General features: G+C 40.8%; 1 protein-coding gene across 5 annotated transcripts in view; it reads left to right on the top strand.

The window, feature by feature from the left end:
* Window positions 1-20775, top strand: part of STX11 (syntaxin 11) — a 38923-nt gene extending 18148 nt beyond the window's left edge. The window contains exons 2-4 of one of the 5 annotated variants that reach the window (XM_032651481.1): window positions 3666-3728; window positions 16022-16126; window positions 18417-20775. In XM_032651481.1, the coding sequence (XP_032507372.1) occupies window positions 18422-19285 (864 nt within the window). In that variant the 5' untranslated portion in view covers window positions 3666-3728; window positions 16022-16126; window positions 18417-18421 and the 3' untranslated portion in view covers window positions 19286-20775. Of the gene's footprint in view, window positions 1-3665; window positions 3729-13906; window positions 13931-16021; window positions 16127-18416 lie in introns of those variants that run through there. The other 4 variants (XM_032651483.1, XM_032651480.1, XM_032651484.1 and 1 more) reach the window with 4 other exon arrangements.
* The last annotated feature ends 208 nt before the right edge of the window (window positions 20776-20983 follow it).

The following is a 20983-nucleotide window of genomic DNA, read 5'->3' as shown; positions in this document are numbered from 1 at the left end:
CGGTCAAAGAAAGTCTCACGGCCGAACCCAGATTGGAAGAGTAGAGAAATTGATGCTACTTTTTTTTTTTTTTGAGAATTATACTTTTTGTTTTAATACAAATAATGTAAGCATGCATTCATATAAGTATATAGATTGACAGTTAGCTTTTCCCCCTCAACTAAAGAACTATTAGAAACACTTTGCCAGGGCTTCCCTGGTGGCACAGTGGTTGAGAGTCCGCCTGCCGATGCAGGGGACATGGGTTCATGCCCCGGTCCGGGAGGATCCCACATGCCACGGAGTGGCTGGGCCCGTGAGCCGTGGCCGCTGAGCCTGCGCGTCCGGAGCCTGTGCTCCGCAACGGGAGAGGCCACACGGTGAGAGGCCCATGTACCGAAAATAAAAAACAACAACAAAAAACACTTTGCCAGACAGAACCAGTTAATATGTTGACCACTGCTCAACACAGGCTGGTCTCCTTTTCTTCCATATGCTCCCCAGGTTCTGTTGCGCCTTCTTTTCTAGGGGTACCCCACTTATTTCCAGGGCTCTGACTTTCCTAGCCCTTCGCCCTCCCTGTGAGTTGCCACACACTGACTGCTGAGAAGGCAGCAGATTACTGCCAATGAAGCGTCGCCTCACTCTCCCAAAATGCCCAAGGTTAAGAGCTTTTATTAACAGGGCATGTCTTTTCCATCAACACCACTTGTTGATCGGGGTACTGCTAAGAATTTGTGGCTGGTTTGTTTGTTTGTTTGTTTTTTGGCAATCAAATATAGTCTGCCTTTGGTAAAAATGACTCACATTTCTCCTGCAAGAAAGAAACGCTCCCCCCATCGTAGGATTTGCAGAAGCCTCATCCCATTAAGGCATCAGCCTCTAAGTCCAGAGGCTTATCCATGATCTGCATCACTTCTGGCTACAGATGAGACCCCTCAGATACAGCCCTTCAGATGTGGATCCTCTTGATCCTGAGACAATGAACTTTTTAGTTATCTAGTTATCATAGATAACTATCATATATCTATATAGCATATAGATATGATATATATACTCTATATATAACATAACTATCATATATTTTAGTTATCTAGTTATCATAGTTTTTAGTTATCATAAACAAGTTACTTCCCCATACACACCCAACGTATCATGGTGAAATAGGGAAAAGATAACCCGCCCCAAAACTACAGAGACAATATAAACAGCATCAGCACTCCACAGCAGCTCTATCCAGGTCCGTGCTGCTAGGTGTCCCCCCACTCCCGAGCAAAGGGAGGTTCCTTGATTAGGACCCAGTTCTCTTCCTCGGGAATGGGTCACTGTTGTCTATTTCTCTACTGCTCTTGGCTCTACCCTCTGAAACATTCTTCCTTTTCCATAAGAAATGGCTTATTTTTGCTTCTAACTAATTTCCTTAGCCTAGTTCTTACTGTAAAAACTCGAGCATCCAGAGGCCTCTTTTTCTTTGAATGGTCTCTGTCTCTTTTAGGTCATACTTTTGTGCTTGTCAGTAAAACTCTCTTAAAAACATTGTGCATTTCCTAAGAATCCCGTAGGGTTCAGGCCCCTGAAACCCACAGCCAGAATTTTTTTTCAAGTCAGACATATCTTTCTCTCCTGTGGGTTGAGCATCAAGCTGCTATGAGACAGTGCCTCAGGGAGTCTTAGAGGCCCTTTTGTCCAGCTGAGAAGCGCTATGAGGCACCACGTTAAATTTTACAAAGGTCTCCACTCTGAGGCCATTTCTTGCTCTAAAATTCTTGTCCTCCAGCTGAAGAGACTGGAGAGATAAAAGATTTTCTTTTCCAGTCACGTGAGTTCTGGTTCTTCTCTGTTTTCTCTAAATAATGCTTATTAACCAGATAATTCATTTTTCAGCTCATCCCTCTTTTGCAGAACCTTATATGCAGCTAGAAACACTCAGTGAACCCTTGCAACATTCTTCCTGGAGATCTTTGCAGCTAACTTCAAAGTTCATTGTGTATCTTTCATGCTGCCACAGACATCACTTTTGCCAGTTGTTTTGCTAAAGCAGAATGTGGGTTGCCTTTTTCCCTGACTGCTGTACAGTTTCCTCATCACTTCTCCAGTCTCCACAGACAGTTTGCATGCTATTTTTCTGGGTTTTGCTAATAGTTATCTCACTACTTTTCACCTGCTGTCTGGGCCCAAAGCTGATACTGACTATTTTAGGTTTTTGTTATGGCAACATGCTACTTCTAGGTACCAATTTCTGTATGTTAGTTTTTGTGGCTTAAGAAACTGCTACAAATCTTAATGGCTTCAACAGCAATGATTAATTATTTCTCACAGTTCTTTCGATTGGCTGATCCATCTTCTGTTGGTGTCTCCTGGCTCATTCATGTGGCTATAGTCAGTCGGTGGGTTAGCTGTGGGCTGGGTTCAGCCGGGATTACTAAAACCCCTGGGTCTCATCCTCCTGCAGGCTAGCCCAGGCTTCTTCATATGGTTGTATCAGGGGTCTGTTACAAGAGTAATAAGCTCTTTTGCACAAGTGCTTTTCAAGCCTCTGCTTGCATTATAGTTACTGACATCTCATTAGCCAAAGCAAGTTCCAGTCCAATGGCCACACTCCAAATTCAAGAAGTTGAGAAATAGTCTATACCTCTTGATTGGAGGACATGGAAAGAATGTTGGTTGAAAAATGTTTTTCAACTGTTCACAAAGAGTATGTACATATTTGGGGGGGAAAGAATGGGCCACATAGGAAGTCAGGTCCAGAAAGTAGGTTATGAATTGATGGTCATCACATCATGGAAATACTCTAACAATTTGGTGCTTTCATAGTTATTGTGAAGATTGTTGATGGGTTGGTTATATATCCGTTGTCCAGTAAAAAGGCAGGCTCACATTGGACACTCAGTTTGCCACTGACTGAGTTAGTTTTTCTTTCCTTGCTTTACTTAGTTTCGACTCTAGAGTGTTGCTGACCCACTTATAGCTTACCATTGTTAAATGCTTGGTTTTTATATAATTTCTTGGTCTGATACAACCTGTATGGGGAGAGAGAGGAATGTCAACAGCAGTATATGGAGATGACTGTGGTAAGGTTTGACCTTGTAACCATGAGGAAAGAGAAACATTTCAAAACAAAAGTGCATCATCACACAGTTCAAATATGTTAGTAATGATTATCTGAGTCACCAATAAATTGTGTCCAATGTTCTCTCTTTAAGGAAGCAATGAAATATGTCAATGCAGTTTAGGAGAGGATTTCCAACAAAAAGGAGTGAATACTTTTCAAGTTTGAAGGGAGAAACTTTGGTTAGGTAAAAGTCACTTACACGAGAAAACCTCATGCACTGATGATGTTGGATAACTGAGATTTTTCTGCAGTCGTGTAAAAAATGCCAGCTGAAAATAATAATTTGTTTCCTTGGAGGATTAAAGAGGAGTAACCAGCCAACAGGATTAGGACCAGTGGCTTATAGGACTTTAAGAGGAAGAGGAACAGAAAAAGAAATGTAAAAATTCTGTGGGATTGTCCTTAGCTAGTATTATGAGTTGGAAAAGAAAAGTCATTAATGATTCTGAAAACTCTATTGACTTCTCTTTTTTAAAATACTCCATAAAAAAAAACTTTATATTTTTATGAAATATAAAGTTTAATTAAACTAGACTCAATGATTTATTCCCCATCATTTTTTCTTTCTACATAGATTTCGTCTGTATTTTCCAGACAAAAGTTTGCTTCACATTCCAAGGCCAAAGCCAAATCAGAGGTAAGATACAGCAACAACTGTGTTTGTTTGTAAATGCTGATACAGATAAAACTCGTATGGATGATTTGACCCTTGAACCTGGAGCGCTCCTCTCTTTACTTTCTCCCTTAGCAAGGCCATCTGCTAGCATTCCCTCAATTGTCAATTCTATGTCCCTGACTGTAAAACTTCTACCTCCAAGTATCAGTGCTTTGGTATTTCAACAGTCTTGGGTCAGTCATAACCACAGCGAATCTTTGTTAGAAGAGAATTATCTGTGATTGCTAGTAATTTTGTGGGCTTTTGGACAGTTGTGATGAGCGACTATACCTGATTGAGTGCTCTAATAACTGAAACATTACAGTGTTGGGGAGACTGATATGAAGAGATTATTGTGGGAGAGAAGGTAATGGTTGTAATAGTGAAAAGATTTTCATGTGTTCATCCAGATCTAGGTTATTAGAAGCTAATAATTGCTCCAAATATAAAACCTCAATTAGGGAATGCTACAATCTGGATGCTTGTGTTCCCCCCAAAATTGATGTGTTGAAATCCTAACCCCCAAGGTGATGGTATTGGGAGGTGAGGTCTTTGGGAAGTGACTAGGTCATGAGGGTGGAGCCCTCATGAATGGGATTAGTGGCCCCATAAAAGAGACCCCAGAGAGCTTGCTTGCCACTTCTGCCATGTGAGGTTACCGTGAGAAGAAGGCCGAGGAAGCAGGCCTTTATGAACGAGGAAGCAGGCCTTTACCAGACAGAGAACCTGACCAGGCTGGCACCCTGATTTCAGACTTCCAGCCTCCAGAACTGTGAGAAATAAATTTCCGTTGTTTATAAGCAAATTTCTGTTGCTTATAAGCCATCCAGTATGTAGTATGTTGCTACAGCAACTCAGATGGACTAAGACAGGGAGTAAGTTCCCTATAAGATTAACGATTTCAGAAACCTTTTTAGGGCGAGGCTCAGGAAAAAGAAGCTAGTGTAGCTTTGTGGTTTACAGAAGGACTCTCAAGTCAGATTTTCTGGATTCAGATCTCAGTTCCATATTTATTAACTGTGTGACTTTAGGCAAGTTGCTTAAAACACCAGGTTTTACTTATTTGAGTGAAATTATTATTTATGGATCTGAATCAACCTGGCTGGGAAAGTACACTCCTTGCCCTTTAAGGGTCGTGTTACTATGGTGTGTCCTAAAAAGTAACCGCTAAATTACTGTGACACAGGACCTATGGGATTTCCTGGCCCCTACTGCAGGTCTGTGGTGGTGATGGGTAGGAGTGACTGGGCAAGGCGGTCGAGAAAGGTGTTTTTAGGGTGATCCCGTAGGGCTGTGCAAGTTGTGTTCAGCACAAGGATGAGTGGGGGCTGGAAACCTGTCCCATGCCCAGATTATCAGTCCCTGTGCCCTGGAGCAGGGCTGCATCCACCCAGAGATGTCATATGGCAGATGTCATATGGTCCCTACACAAGGGCTTATCAAGGCACCATATGGACCAGTGGTGGACCTAGGCATAAAGACACGTTCTGATTTGTAATCATCATTTTCTTTTAACAAGATTTTTAAAATTGGTATAAAATCAGGATATAGGAGATAGAGATTATAAAATCTGAAAATCAAAATGTGGGTGCTACATTTCTTGTTTTTTGTGGGATTTTTTTTTTTTGGCCACACCCTGAGGCATGCAGGATCTTAGTTCCCCAACCAAGGATTGAACCTGTGCCCCCTGCAGTGGAAGCACGGAGCCTTAATCACTGGACCGCCAGGGAAGTCCCTGGGTGCTACGTTTCAAGTCACTGCTTGAAAGTGCTCATTTGGAGCATATGTCTGGGGGCAGGATCTTTTTAGTTTTACCAGTAATTGAATCCTCTGTGTGTTTACATGTGTGCGTATGTGTGTGTGTCTAAATGTGTACTTTAGTTTCTGTTGAAACAAGAATCTTAAACTTTCTGGACTCACATTACATAGGAGTAGTCTCTAAAACATCTCTTCATTGTAAATACAGAAAGGAAAGCTCTTCCCTGCTTTTGGATTCCTTCCCCTCCTATAATCTTTAAGTTGATCTCCATAATAAACCTCATATGATTTGTATATCCGCTGCTCCGCATTGTATCTCCCTGTGTCTGAAGTTTCTCACATATTGCTGCGAAACAGGGATAGGTTTTTATTTTTTCCTGGTAGTAGGCAAAATTTACTCAGTATAGGTATTGCTTAAGGTATTATAATGTATGTATTATATAAAGATCTCTTTTAAACTTAATTCTCTCTTTAAAGACCTTATCTCCAAATAGAATTATATTCTGAAGTACTGGGATTAGGGCTTCAACATATGAATTTCTGGTGGACAGGAGGGGGCTGGGGGCAACTTAGCCCGAAACTATGTACGAACAGTTTTTTTCTTGTTCTCCTTAAAATAAGTCGGCACAAAGCCTCTCTTTTATGATCAGAGACATGACTATGTGTTGTTGTTTATAACTGGTTCCCTTAGAAGCAAGTAAGGAATAATGCTTTCATTGGTTATTCCTTGTAGTACCCAGCATGTTGCGTTTTTTAGGTAGTCATAACTCCCACTCATTGATCTTCTGAGGTAGGTAGAAACCTATTTTCTGAATCTTCCTTTCCCTATCTTTCTGAATCCTTCCGTATCAGTTGTTTGCTTATCAAAACTGCCCCAACCTGGGGACTATTATCGTTCAGTATTGCATGATGTTTATGAATAAAAAGCTGCTATGGTAAGTATCTATGGAATGGGTCACAAATTTGAATGTGCATTAAAATCACCCATAGGTCATCCTAGACCCTCTGAATCAGAACCTCCATGGTCTCAGGCATCTGTAATGTTTGTGGCTCTCCAAAAGTTGCTGTTGCGTCCTAAAGTCTGAGAGTCACTGAGCTACCATCATCTGTCTCTTTATTTTCTCTTACATTAAATCATATTGCCCAACGAAAGAAAGCTTACATAATTTCCCCAACTTCTCTATGGGATTCAGGTCTCAGGACAGATGACATGCATGCCTGAAAAGAAAATTAGAAAACAGAAGCAGATTTCTGGTAGCTGGTTGTAAATTTTCTTTTAAATTCTTCATCTCCATGTGAATCAAAGCAGGGTTTATTTTAACAACTTTATGAATACAATTTACCAAAGTTTATTACATTATCCTTTATCATAATGAGATAGGAAAGTCAACAGAATTGTTTGACTTTTCTTTCTCATTTGCCACAGTTCCCTTTTTCAGATATCATCGTATAGAACTAGGCTCTTGAGTGTGTAGCTTATTTTGATGTTCTTTCTATGCCTACTTCTATATTTTGGTATAACTACAGTAAGGAGTACATTTTAACCTTTTTTTTTTTTGTTTTAACATCTTTATTGGAGTATAACTGCTTTACAGTGGTGTGTTAGTTTCTGTTTTATAACAAAGTGAATCAGCTATACATATACATATATCCCTATATCTCCTCCCTCTTGCGTCTCCCTCCCACCCTCCGTATCCCACCTCACTAAGTGGTCACAAAGCACCGAGCTGATCTCCCTGTGCTATGTGGCTGCTTCCCACTAGCTATCTGTTTTACATTTGGTAATGTATATATGTCAATGCTGCTCTCTCACTTCGTCCCAGCATACCCTTCCCCCTCCCCGTGTCCTCAAGTCCATTCTCTACGTCTGCGTCTTTATTCCTGTCCTGCCCCGAGGTTCTTCATAACCTTTTTTTTCCCTTTAGATTCCATATGTATGTGTTAGCATACAGTATTTATTTTTCTCCTTCTGACTTATTTCACTTTGTATGAAAGTCTCTAGGGCCATCCGCCTCACTACAAATAACTCAATTTTGTTTCCTTTTATGGCTGAGTAATATTCCATTGTATATATGTGCCACATCTTCTTTATCCATTCATCAGTTGATGAACACTTAGATTGCTTCCATGTCCTGGCTACTGTAAATAGAACTGCAGTGAACATTGTGGTACATGACTCTTTTTGAATTATGGTTTTCTCAGGGATATGCCCAGTAGTGGGATTGCTGGGTTGTATGGGAGTTCTATTTTTAGTTTTTTAAAGAACCTCCATACTGTTCACCATAGTGGCTGTATCAATTTACATTCCCACCAACAGTGCAAGAGGGTTCCCTTTTCTCCACACCCTCTCCAGCATTTTTTGTTTCTAGATTTTTTGATGGCTATTCTGACTGGTGTGAGGTGATACCTCATTCCAGTTTTGATTTGCATTTCTCTAATGATTAATGATGTTGAGCATTCTTTCATGTGTTTGTTGGCAGTCTGTATATCTTCTTTGGAGAAATGTCTATTTAGGTTTTCTGCCCATTTTTGGATTGTGTTGTTTGTTTTTTTTTGTTATTGAGCTGTATGAGCTGCTTGTAAATTTTGGAGATTAACCCTTTGTCAATTGCTTCATTTGCAAATATTTTCTCCCATTCTGAGGGTGGTCATTTGGTCTTGTTTATGGTTTCCTTTGCTGTGCAAAAGCTTTTAAGTTTCATTAGGTCCCATTTGTTTATTTTTGTTTTTATTTCCATTTCTCTAGGAGGTGGGGCAAAATGTATCTTGCTGTGATTTATGTCATAGAGTGTTCTGCCTATGTTTTCCTCTAAGAGTTTGATAGTGTCTGGCCTTACATTTAGGTCTTTAATCCATTTTAAGGTTCTTTTTGTGTATGGTGTTACGGAGTGTTCTAATTTCATTCTTTCACATGTAGCTGTCCAGTTTTCCCAGCACCACTTATTGAAGAGGCTGTCTTTTCTCCATTGTATATTCTCGCCTCCTTTATCAAAAATAAGGTGACCATATGTGCATGGGCTTATCTCTGGGTTTTCTATCCTGTTCCATTGATCTATATTTCTGTTTTTGTGCCAGTACCATACTGTCTTGATTATTGTAGCTTTGTAGTATAGTCTGAAATCGGGGAGCCTGATTCCTCCAGCTCCATTTTTCGTTCTCAAGATTGCTTTGGCTATTTGGGGTCTTCTGTGTTTCCATACAAATTGTGAATTTTTTTTCTAGTTCTGTGAAAAATGTCATTGGTGATTTGATAAGGATTGCATTGAATCTGTAGATTGCTTTGGGTAGTAGAGTCATTTTCACAATGTTGATTCTTCTGATGCATGAACATGGTATATCTCTCCGTTTGTATCATCTTTAATTTCTTTCAGCAGTGTCTTATAGTTTTCTGCATACAGGTCTTTTGTCTCCTTAGGTAGGTTTATTCTTAGGTATTTTATTCTTTTTGTCATAGTGGTAAATGGGAGTGTTTCCTTAATTTTTCTTTCAGATTTTTCAGCATTAGTGTATAGGAATGCAAGAGATTTCTGTGCATTAATTTTGTATCCTGCTACTTTACCCAATTCATTGATTAGCTCTAGTAGTTTTCTGGTAGTATCTTTAGGATTCTCTATGTATAGTATCATGTCATATGCAAACAGTGACAGCTTTACTTCTGTTCCGATTTGGATTCCTTTTATTTCTTTTTCTTCTCTGACTGCTGTGGCTAAAACTTCCAAAACTATGTTGAATAATAGTGGTGAGAGTGGACAACCTTGTCTTGTTCCTGATCTTAGAGGAAATGGCTTCAGTTTTTCACCATTGAGAACGATGTTGGCTGTGGATTTGTCATATATGGCCTTTATTATGTGGAGGTAAGTTCTCTCTGCCTACTTTCTGGAGGGTTTTTACCATAAATGGGTGTTGAATTTTGTCAAAAGCTTTTTCTTCGTCTATTGAGATGATCATATGGTTTTTCTCCTTCAATTTGTTAATGTGGTTTATCACATTGATTGATTTACATATATTGAAAAATCCTTGCATTCCTGGGATAAGCCTCACTTGATCATGGTGTATGATCCTTTTAATGTGCTGTTGGATTCTGTTTGCTAGTATTTTGCTGAGGATTTTTGCATCTATGTTCATCAGTGATATTGGCCTGTAGTTTTCTTTCTTTGTGACATCTTTGTCTGGTTTTGGTATCAGGGTGATGGTGGCCTCGTAGAATGAGTTTGGGTGTGTTCCTCCCTCTGCTATATTTTGGAAAAGTTTGAGAAGGATAGGTGTTAGCTCTTCTCTAAATGTTTGGTAGAATTCACCTGTGAAGCCATGTGGTTCTGGGCTTTTGTTTCTTGGAAGATTTTTAATCACAGTCTCAATTTCAGTGCTTGTGATTGGTCTGTTTATGTTTTCTATTTCTTCCTGGTTCAGTCTTGGGAAGTTGTGCTTTTCTAAGAATTTGTCCATTTTTTTCAGGTTGTCCATTTTATTGGCATATAGTTGCTTGTAGGAATCTCTTATGATCCTTTGTATTTCTGCAGTGTCAGTTATTACTTCTCCTTTTTCATTTCTAATTCTGTTGATTTGAGTCTTCTCCCTTTTTTTCTTGGTGAGTCTGGCTAATGGTTTATCAATTTTGTTTATCTTCTCAAAGAACCAGCTATTAGTTTTACTGATCTTGGCTATCATATCCTTCATTTCTTTTTCATTTATTTCTGCTCTGATCTTTATGATTTCTTTTCTTCTGCTAACTTCGGGGGTTTTTTGTTCTTCTTTCTCTAATTGCTTTAGGTGTAAGGTTAGGTTGTTTATTTGAGATGTTTCTGTTTTCTTGAAGTAGGATTGTATTGCTATAAAATTCCCTCTTAGAACTGCTTTTGCTGCATCCCATAGGTTTTGGGTCATCGTGTTTTCATTGTCATTTGTTTGTAGGTACTTTCTGATTTCCTCTTTGATTTCTTCAGTGAGCTTTTGGTTATTTAGTAGTGTATTGTTTAGCCTCCATGTGTTTGTATTGTTTACAGATTTTTTTCCTGGAATTGATATCTAGTCTCATAGCGTTGTTGTCGGAAAAGATACTTGATACGATTTCAGTTTTCTTAAATTTACCAAGGCTTGATTTGTGACCCAAGATATGATCTATCCTGGAGAATGTTCCATGAGAACTTGAGAAGAAAGTATATTCTGTTGCTTTTGGATAGAATGTTCTATAAATATCAATTAAGTCCATCTTGTTTAATGTATCATTTAAAGCTTGTGTTTCCTTATGTATTTTCATTTTGGATGATCTGTCCATTGGTGAAAGTGGGGTGTGTTAAAGTCCCCTACTATGATTCTCTGTTGATTTCCCCTTTTATGGCTGTTAGCATTTGCCTTATGTATTGAGGTGCTCCTGTGTTGGGTGCATAAATATTTATAATTGTTATAGCTTCTTCTTGGATTGATCCCTTGATCATTATGTAGTGTCCTTCTTTGTCTCTTGTAATAGTCTTTATTTTAAAGTCTATTTTGTCTGATATGAGAATTGCTACTCCAGCTTTCTTTTGATTTCCATTTGCATGGAATACCTCTTTCCATCCCCTCACTTTCAGTCTGTGTGTATCCCTAGGTCTGAAGTGGTTCTCTTCTAGACAGCATATATAAGGGTCTTGTTTTTGTATCCATTGAGCCAGTCTGTGTCTTTTGGTGGGAGCATTTAATCCATTTACATTTAAGGTAATTATCAATATGTATGTTCCTATTACCATTTTCTTAATTATTTTGGGTTTGTTATTGTAGGTCTTTTCCTTCTCTTGTGTTTCCTGCCTAGGGAAGTTCCTTTAGCATTTGTAAAGCTGGTTTGGTGGTGCTGAATTCTCTTAGCTTTTGCTTGTCTCTAAAGGTTTTAATTTCTCCATTGAATCTCAGTGAGATCCTTGCTGGGTAGACTAATCTTGGTTGTAGGTTTTTCCGTTTCATCATTTTAAATATGTCTTGTCACTCCCTTCTGGCTTGCAGAGTTTCTGCTGAAAGATCAGCTGTTAACCTTATGGGGATTCTCTTGTATGTTATTTGTTGTTTTTCCCTTACTGCTTTTAATATTTTTTCTTTGTATTTAATTTTTGATAGTTTGATTAATATGTGTCTTGGCGTATTTCTCCTTGGATTTATCCTGTATGGGACTCTCTGTGCTTCCTGGACTTGATTGACTATTCCCTTTCTCATATTAGGGAAGTTTCCAACTATAATCTCTTCAGATATTTTCTCAGTCCCTTTCTTTTTCTCTTCTTCTTCTGGGACCCCTATAATTCGAATATTGGTGCATTTAATATTGTCCCAGAGGTCTCTGAGATGTTCCTCAATTCTTTTCATTCTTTTTTCTTTATTCTGCTCTGAAGTGGTTATTTCCACTATTTGATCTTCCAGGTCACTTATCCGTTCTTCTGCCTCAGTTATTCTGCTATTGATTCCTTCTAGAGAACTTTTAATTTCATTTACTGTGTTGTTCATCATTGTTTGTTTGCTCTTTAGTTCTTCTAGGTCCTTGTGAAACGTTTCTTGTATTTTCTCCATTCTATTTCCAAGATTTTGGATCATCTTTACTGTCATTACTCTGAATTCTTTTTCAGGTAGACTGCCTATTTCCTCTTCATTTGTTTGGTCTGGTGGGTTTTTACCTTGCTTCTTCATCTGCTGTGTGTTTCTCTGTGTTCTCATTTTGCTTAACTTACCGTGTTTGGGGTCTCCTTTTCGCAGGTTGCAGGTTCGTAGTTCCCGTTTTTTTTGGTGTCTGCCCACAGTATCTAAAGTTGGTTCAGTGGGTTGTGTAGGTTTCCTGGTGGAGGCAACTAGTGCCTGTGTTCTGGTGGATGAGGCTGGATCTTGTCTTTCTGGTGGGCAGGACCGCATACGGTGGTGTGTTTCAGGGTGTCTGTGACCTTCTTATGATTTTAGGCAGCCTCTCTGCTAATGGGTGGGGTTGTGTTCCTGTTTTGCTAGTTGTTTGGCATAGGGTGTCCAGCACTGTAGCTTGCTGGTCGTTGAGTTGAGCTGGGTCTTAGAGTTGAGATGGAGATCTCTGGGAGAGCTTTCGCCAATTGATATTACATGGAGCCGGGAGGTCTCTGGTGGACCAGTGTCCTGAACTCGGCTCTCCCACCTCAGAGGTGCAGGCCTGACACCCGACTGGAGCACCAAGACCCTGTCAGCCACATGGCTCAGAAGAAAAGGGAGAAAAAAGGAAAGAAAAAGAGAAAAATAAAGAAATAAAGTTATTAAAATTTAAAAAAATTTAATTATTAAAAATAAAAAAAATTTAAAGTAAAAAAAAAAAAGAAAAAAGGAAGAGGGCAACCAAACCAAGAAACAGATCCATCAATGATAACAAGTGCTAAAAACTATATTAAAAAAAAACACAAAATAATAATGGACAGACAGAACCCTAGGACAAATGGTAAAAGCAAAGCTATACAGACAAAATCACACAAAGAAGCATACCCATACACACTCACAAAAAGAGAAAAAGAAAATATATATATATGAAAGAAAAAGGAAGACAGCAACCAAATCAATAAACAAATCTACCAATGATAATAAACTCTAAATACTAAACTAAGATAAACATAAACCCAGAAACCAGTCAGTCGCATACAGCAAACCCCAAGTCTACAGTTGCTCCCAAAGTCCATCGCCTCAATTTTGCAATGATTCGTTGTCTATTCAGGTATTCCACAGATGCAGGTACATCACGTTGATTGTGGAGATTTAAACCGCTGCTCCTGAGGCAGCTGGGAGAGATTTCCCTTTCTCTTCTTCGTTCGCACAGCTCCCGGGGCTCAGCTTCGGATTTGGACCCGCCTCTGCGTGTAGGTCGCCTGAGGGCATGTGTTCTTCGCTCTGACAGGACGGGGTTAAAGGAGCAGCTGATTCAGGGGCTCTGGCTCACTCAGGCCGGGGGGGGAAGGAGGGGTACGGAGGCGGGGCGAGCCTGAGGCCGGCGTGACGTTGCACCAGCCTGCGGCGCGCCGTGCGTTCTCCTGGGGAAGTTGTCCCTGGATCCCGGGACCTTGGCAGTGGCGGGCTGCACAGTCTCCCGGGAGGGGAGGTGTGGATAGTGACCTGTGCTCGCACACAGGCTTCTTGGTGTCGGCAGCAGCAGCCTTAGCGTCTAATGCCCATCGTCTCTGGGGTCTGCGCTGATAGCCGCGGCTCGCGCCCGTCCCTGGAGCTCGTTTAGGTGGTGCTCTGAATCCCCTCTCCTCGCTCACCCCGAAACAATGGTTTCTTGCCTCTTCAGCAGGTCCAGACTTTCTCCCGGACTCCCTCCCGGCTAGCCGTGGTGCACTAAACCCTTCAGGCTGCGTTCATGCCGCCAACCCCAGTCCTCTCCCTGCGCTCCGCCCGAAGCCCGAGCCTCAGCTCGCAGCCCCGCCCGCCCCGGTGGGTGAGCATACAAGCCTCTCGGGCTGGTGAGTGTCGGTTGGCCCTGATCCTCTGTGAGGGAATCTCTCCGCATTGTCCTCCGTACCCCTGTTGCTGCGCTGTCCTCCGCGGCTCCGAAGCTTACCCGCCTCCGCCACCCTCAGTCTCCGCCCGCGAAGGGACTTCCTAGTCTGTGGACACCTTTCCTCCTTCACAGCTCCGTCCCACTGGTGCAGGTCCCATCCCTATTCTTTTGTCTCTGTTTTTCCTTTTTTCTTTTGCCCTACCCAGGTACGTGGGGGATTTATTACCTTTTGGGAGGTCTGAGGTCTTCTGCCAGCATTCAGTAGGTGTTCTGTAGGAGTTGTTCCACGTGTAGGTGTATTTCTGATGTATTTGTGGGGAGGAAGGTGATCTCCACGTCTTACTCCTCTGCCATCTTGAAGGTCTCCCCCATTTTAACTTTTTGGGGAACATTTTTAGAAGCCTCTGGTTGACTTTTTTCTGTTGTAGTTTTCCTAATGTTTCCTCCTTGGCAACCAGGAAACCTTCTAGATCAGTGGGACCAACTCATTTGGGGCTGGGCTGGGCCAGAAAAGGTGGGCCGGAAGGCAAGGTAAAGGCTACTTTCTTGTCTACACCTGCAGAGAGAATCTTGAGTTCCCCACACCCTTCCTGACTCTCTCCTTACCAGATTATGGACTTGAGCCTTCAAGTGAGCTTAGACCTTCACCTTCATTTAGGACCCATGGCTTCATGTTGTTAGGTCTTGAGAAGGGGTGACTGCCTCTGACTATATTCTTCCAAGGCCATTTTCTATATGATTGCAGTGCACTTTGCTCTTCATATTATGAATGAAATAATCCCCCCAAATAGCTTTTTCAGGGCTTTAGGAGAGTAATACAGAGCCTGGGACCTGTCTAGGAGTAGTGGGAGACCAATAAGCAGGCTCCTCATGTTCTGGTGTGTGATGCTGCCCCTTAACCACCCTTACCTTCCATGATAGTGCCTCCTAAGCCTTCCTTGCATCCATCACCATTTCTTGCCTTGTTCATCAAAATTTATCCATTCTCTGTCCTATCCCCTTGTTTCAGAGGAGAATATATTGGATACTAACATAAGCAGATAAATACAGCTCAACTAATGTACTTTCCCCATGTCATATAAGGTGATAACCTGATTGCAATGCATGCACCTTCAAGAAGGACTTTAAAAAGTTAGTCCTTTACATATATACACTACCAAATGTAGAATAGATAGCTAGTGGGAAGCAGCCGCATAGCACAGGGAGGTCAGCTTGGTGCTTTGTGACCACCTAGAGGGGTGGGATAGGGAGGGTGGGAGGGAGACACAAGAGGGAGGGGATATGGGGATATATGTACATGTATAGCTGATTCACTTTGTTATACAGCAGAAACTAACACACCATTGTAAAGCAATTACACTCCAATAATGATGTTAAAAAAATAATGCAACAAATGTTTCACTTTCACATTTTTCAATAAAAAAAGAAGTTAGTCCTTTAAACAAATATTTATAGTTTTCTGGGGCTTTATTTAATTAATAAATCTACATGGAAATTATAAAAATGTTGGAAAATACAGAAAAGCACAAGGAAGTAATTAAAACCATTTATAATTCCACAATTTGAAGAAAACTACATCTTGATGTGTATTATTCAAGTCTTTATTTCAGGATGTATGCACGGTACCACTGCTCATTCTCTTCCCTTTACATAGTTTTTCTACCCAAAATGGTATTTACACTTTTCATCCCATTATAGCCTTCTAAACTCTGTGATTATGTGGCAGTCAATAGCTCATTTTTGCGCCTTGAGATCATTTTTGAATTTCTGTGAAAACTGTGGTGATGAAAATATTTACAGCAGTGAGCTTCACATACCCCTGCATATATCCTTAGAATAAATGTACTTAAGACAAAACAAATACACATTTTAAAAGCTTTTATACATACTATTAAACTGCCCTCAAAAAGGTTCTATCAATTTGCCCTCCTATAAGCATTTTTTTCAGCGTTCACAGAATTCTCTTTTAAATCATAATCTTAAAAAATTCCTGCCAGCTTAGGGGGCAAAAAGAAATCTCAGTGGTTTAATTTGCATTTCCTTGTTTTGATAGTGAAGTCCCTCGCGCTCACCTTTATACACCTGCTGGAGATAGTTGACTGTAGTGGTTAAGTGGGGCTACTCTAGAGCCGGACTCTTCACTTACCGGAGACCTTGGGTACGTTCCTTAACCTCCTTAAACTCACTTACCAACTCTGATAATGACAACACCTACTTCATGAAGTCTGTATGAAGACTTAAGAGGGTAGCACATGAAAAGGGCTTAGAACATGTTTACTGGCATTACAGTAAGTACCTGATACATATTAACTATCCCTGTGTTCGCTGGCATTTATAGTTCTTATATGAATTGCCTTTTCATCGTCTTTGTTTGGGCAAGTGGTTTTTTTGTTTTGGGGAGGCAGGAGTTTTTAATATTGATACATTAAATAAGTTAACCCATTATCTGCCATATATTGAAATCCCCCCCCAACTTGTGGTGTGTCTTTAAATTTTGTTCAAAATGAGGAAATATTTGGATATCAGGCAGTTCAGGCCAGGGAAGGCATAGTTTTGGTCCAGCCTGGGTCTTTTTTCTGCCTCTCAGTTGTGCTTCTAGGAGTCACCTTCCCCATCACTGAGAAAGTCCAGTATTGATTTTTGTCACTAGAAAGCAGAAATGGCATTTTAAGCAGGATAACTTGTATTAAAAATCACCACTATGGAATAAAACCCTGCTTAATTTATGTAAATAATGACCATGGCAGACAAGAACCTGTGGTTAGTATTTCACCATTTTCCATTTATCACTAAATCCAACTTGTCAGCATTCCATTAATGGGGCAGTAAAATTAATTACTTCAACTTGAGAGAAGCTTCTAATTTGAGAGCAAGATCCCTGATAGATTGAGTAGCCATTAAATGCTGCTATTGACATTTTCCCTCTCTTTTCTGCAAATTATATAGTAGAAAGAAATCTTTCTAGCCACGAAATCTTATATAAAAGGGCAAAATGTTTATTATTTTGACATCTGTACATGCTATTAAAAATGAAAAGTTTTACTTCATTGGAAAAAATATGGACATAGAGAACACGGTTGTGCCTTGCTAAGCAGGGAACTGATCAGAACCACTCTTACAAAAACATGGAAATTCTGTTTGAGCTGCCAACTCGTTTCAAGAAGCCATTAAAAGTGGGCAAATATTGCTGCTCTGTGATGGATTAATGGGAATTACATTACTGCTACAGGGCTTGTGTACGATTGAAATTTTCCATGTAAAACTTTTTTTAAAGTTTTGTTAATGATACACTACTAGGGACCTCGGGAAAAGCTGAACATCTTTCACTTCTGATTCTTCATCTGGCTTGTGCTATGTGATTCCCACCTAGATAAATATCTTCTTTCTGCTCACCTCTCCTACTTACTAAAATCGCATAAAACATTTAACTATTTCTCTATCTCTTTTACTCTTAATAGCTTCCAGTAGAATATATTTTGGGGGTTTTCCCCCAAATATTTTTAAGCACTGAGTATCAAACAGACATTCAAACTCTGAAGTATGTACAGGTGATATTAGGCAGAAGAGCAAGGAGATTTCAGCTTCCACCAAATTTTATACTTCCTTTTTAGATTTTTGTCTTTGTTCATTTTGTTGTTGTTTTACTTTAAGCATGTTTTATTCTTATAACATTTTTAAGATAAAAAATTAAACCATGATTTCTATCATTAAAAAAATATTCTTGGGCTTCCCTGGTGGCAGTGGTTGAGAGTCCGCCTGCCGATGCAGGGGACACGGGTTCGCACCCTGGTCTGGGAAGATCCTACATGCCGCAGAGCGGCTGGGCCCGTGAGCCATGGCCGTTGAGCCTGCGCGTCCGGAGCGTGTGCTCCGCAACGGGAGAGGCCACAACAGTGAGAGGCCCGCGTACCGCAAAAAAAAAAAAAAAAAAAAAGTCTTATGATGTACAGGATGCTCACCACTGCTGAAATAGACACAGGATAGACAACACTTAGAGTTGGCCCCAAAGCCTTGTAAATTGACTGGCCTTAATTAACAATCATTATCCTTGCAAGTCTTTTCTTATTTTTCTTTTCTCTGGTGTGCTTTGATTTGCGATTATTGGAGAACTGTAAAGCAAGAAAAAGAGATGGATTCCCAATGCAATCTAAAATTTGAAATTGCTGATTGAGTTCCGGGCACCTCCGCTATTGCACTGAGATACTACAAGCTATAAAATACAAGTGTGTTCGTGACTCTCAGTCATATTAGTCCTTTACTCATAAGCAAAATGTTATGAAACATTTAGCTCCTTTAGTGCATTTCTTACCTACACCCAGGAGTAAAGAATTGGGAGTGCTGAGCAGTGAGCAGAAGGTTTATTTCAATCTTTAATTCCCTCAATGCAAATATCTGACTCTCAATTAATTAAGTTCTGAGGAATTTAACTTCAGTATCTCTATTTACAGGCATAATGAAGGACCGGCTAGTAGAACTTGTGGAGTTAACCAAGCGGTATGAACAGCAGTTCCCAGACAAGGACAATGAATTTGACTCGCCCCCCGAGGATATCGTGTTCGAGACGGACCACATCCTGGAATCCTTGTACCGAGACATCCAGGACCTTCAGTATGAAAACCAGCAGCTAACTTACGACGTGAAGCGGCTGGGAAAGCAGAATACCCGCTTCCTCACGTCCATGAGGCGCCTCAGCAGCATCAAGCGGGACACCAACTCGATTGCCAAGGACATCAAGGCCCGGGGCGAGAGCATCCACCGCAAGCTGAGTGCCATGAAGGCGCTGAGCGAGGTCGCCGAGGCCCAGCACGGCACGCACTCGGCCGTGGCGCGCATCGCGCGCGCACAGTACAACGCTCTCACCCGCCCGTTCCAGGCCGCCATGCTCGAGTACAACCAGGCCGAGATGAAGCAGCGTGAAAACTGCAAGATCCGCATCCAGCGCCAGCTGGAGATCATGGGCAAGGACGTGTCGGGCGACCAGATCGAGGACATGTTCGAACAAGGCAAGTGGGACGTGTTCTCAGAGAACCTGCTGGCTGACGTGAAGGGCGCGCGGGCGGCCCTCAACGAGATCGAGAGCCGCCACCGCGAGATGCTGCGGCTGGAGAGCCGCATCCGCGACCTGCACGACCTCTTCCTGCAGATGGCCATGCTGGTGGAGCAGCAGGCTGACACCCTGGACGTCATCGAGTTCAACGTGCAGAAGACCCTCGACTACACCGGCCAGGCCAAGGTGCAGGTGAGCAAGGCCGTGCAGTACAAGAAGAAGAACCCCTGCCGGACCGTCTGCTGCTTCTGCTGCCCCTGCCTCAACTAGCAGAAGGCCCAGGCCGCCACACCCCATCCCCGGCAGGAATGGGAGGGGAAGCACACTGGGAAAGATTTTGAGGCTGTCTGCACTGGGGTGAGTTGCCCTAATCCCTAGGGACCTCAGTCTTTAGAGAAGGAAAAAACTCGGTCCCAGAATTCCAGTCCAGCTCGTACTTGGAAAGAGAGTTGATCCCACCCGCTGTTTCATCTGTAAGGACAGATGCCTACTGAAGTTTTGTGAGGTCATTATATGGCACATAGCACCCTTGCCTCTTAAAGGAAGCCAAATAAGGAACTGACGTGGTAGCGTACTCTACGGTAGATGTCCAAGGCATGTTTGTAATGGACCTCTAGGAGGAAGTCAGTCCTGCATCGGCTCACAGTATGAACTCCTTATCAAGGCTTCATTTACCCTATCCTGAAAGTACCTCTGTTGTGTTCATTTTTGAGTGAACCGATCTTGGGAAAAACTGCACATCTGCCATTTCTGATTCTTCATCTGGTTTACGCTATGTGATTCCCGCCTGGATGTATATCTTCTTTCTGCTCACCTCCTCTACTTATTAAAATTACATTTAACACTTACTATTATTTCCTTACCTCTTACTTTTAATATCTTCCATCAGAATGTAATTTGGGATTTTTTTTTTCCAAAGATTTTTAAGCACTGAGTATTGAACAGGCACTCAAATTGAAGTATGTTTGTCACATTATATATATTTTTCATAAATAAAAATAATTTAAAATTTATCTTTGTACTTGATTATTACAAATGCACATATATGTAAATGTAAACTACCAATATTTACTAATGCATGTACATAATGACCAGTTGGTTTAACTTCACTTTTGTAAATATGGTATATAAACATCCATGAAACATTTTTATGGTTGTTGGTGCTGGTTTGCTTGTTATGAGTTTATCTCACTCTGATCTGCATCTCCATAGTCCAGTTTGGGTCAAAACTTTATTTTGAACAACTCTGTGTTGGTTACAATGGTAAAAAACAGGTGTCAAATGCTGAAAATGCATACGGAACTAGAAATATTAAAAAACAGTCTTAGAAATAATTATTTTTGTTTTACTGTGGCCCATTCTTTTCATGCATGGCAATGTAGTAATTTAAAATAAAATACTTCTGGTCACGTTAGTTTAATATACATTACATTATAAACATCCCGTTTATGCATTTGTGTGTTGACCATTTAAATCTTAGTCTGTGTTTTCAATTACTCTTTTAAAAAATTTTCTACTACCTGCTTGAGGCTTCAACAACTGGATGGAACTCTGAGTGGCGGGGGGTGAAAAATAATTCACATGGGGTATGTTGCTTTCTCTCCTGAGTTATTTATAATAGTTTAGCAAATTCATCATGTTTTGGAGATTTGGTTTCATCTGCAAGCTTTGTAATGCCCTTACCCGCACTTACCATGTTTCCTGTCTTTCTTTTGAGTCAACTATTAACTCTTTCTACTTATTTAATAAAAGAGAGAGTTTATTCAGTGGTCATTATTCTCGCATCCTTCAGACAGTGAACTTTTAAAAGGAGTAAAAAGAAGAGTATGTGAACTCTTTGGAACTCACTGACTAATCTGCTTATGACCATGACATCTAGCCCTGCTCCTAATTTTAATTTCATGGTTAAATATGAGAATCGTGGAAACCGATTCCCACTGGGCTCTTCTCAGATTTCTCCCAATTCTT

This window comes from Phocoena sinus, chromosome 12 (assembly GCF_008692025.1).
Source record: "Phocoena sinus isolate mPhoSin1 chromosome 12, mPhoSin1.pri, whole genome shotgun sequence".
Taxonomy (NCBI): domain Eukaryota; kingdom Metazoa; phylum Chordata; class Mammalia; order Artiodactyla; family Phocoenidae; genus Phocoena; species Phocoena sinus.
The sequence above is the reverse complement of the archived record's forward strand: the minus strand, read 5'-3'. Positions and strand labels throughout refer to the sequence as shown.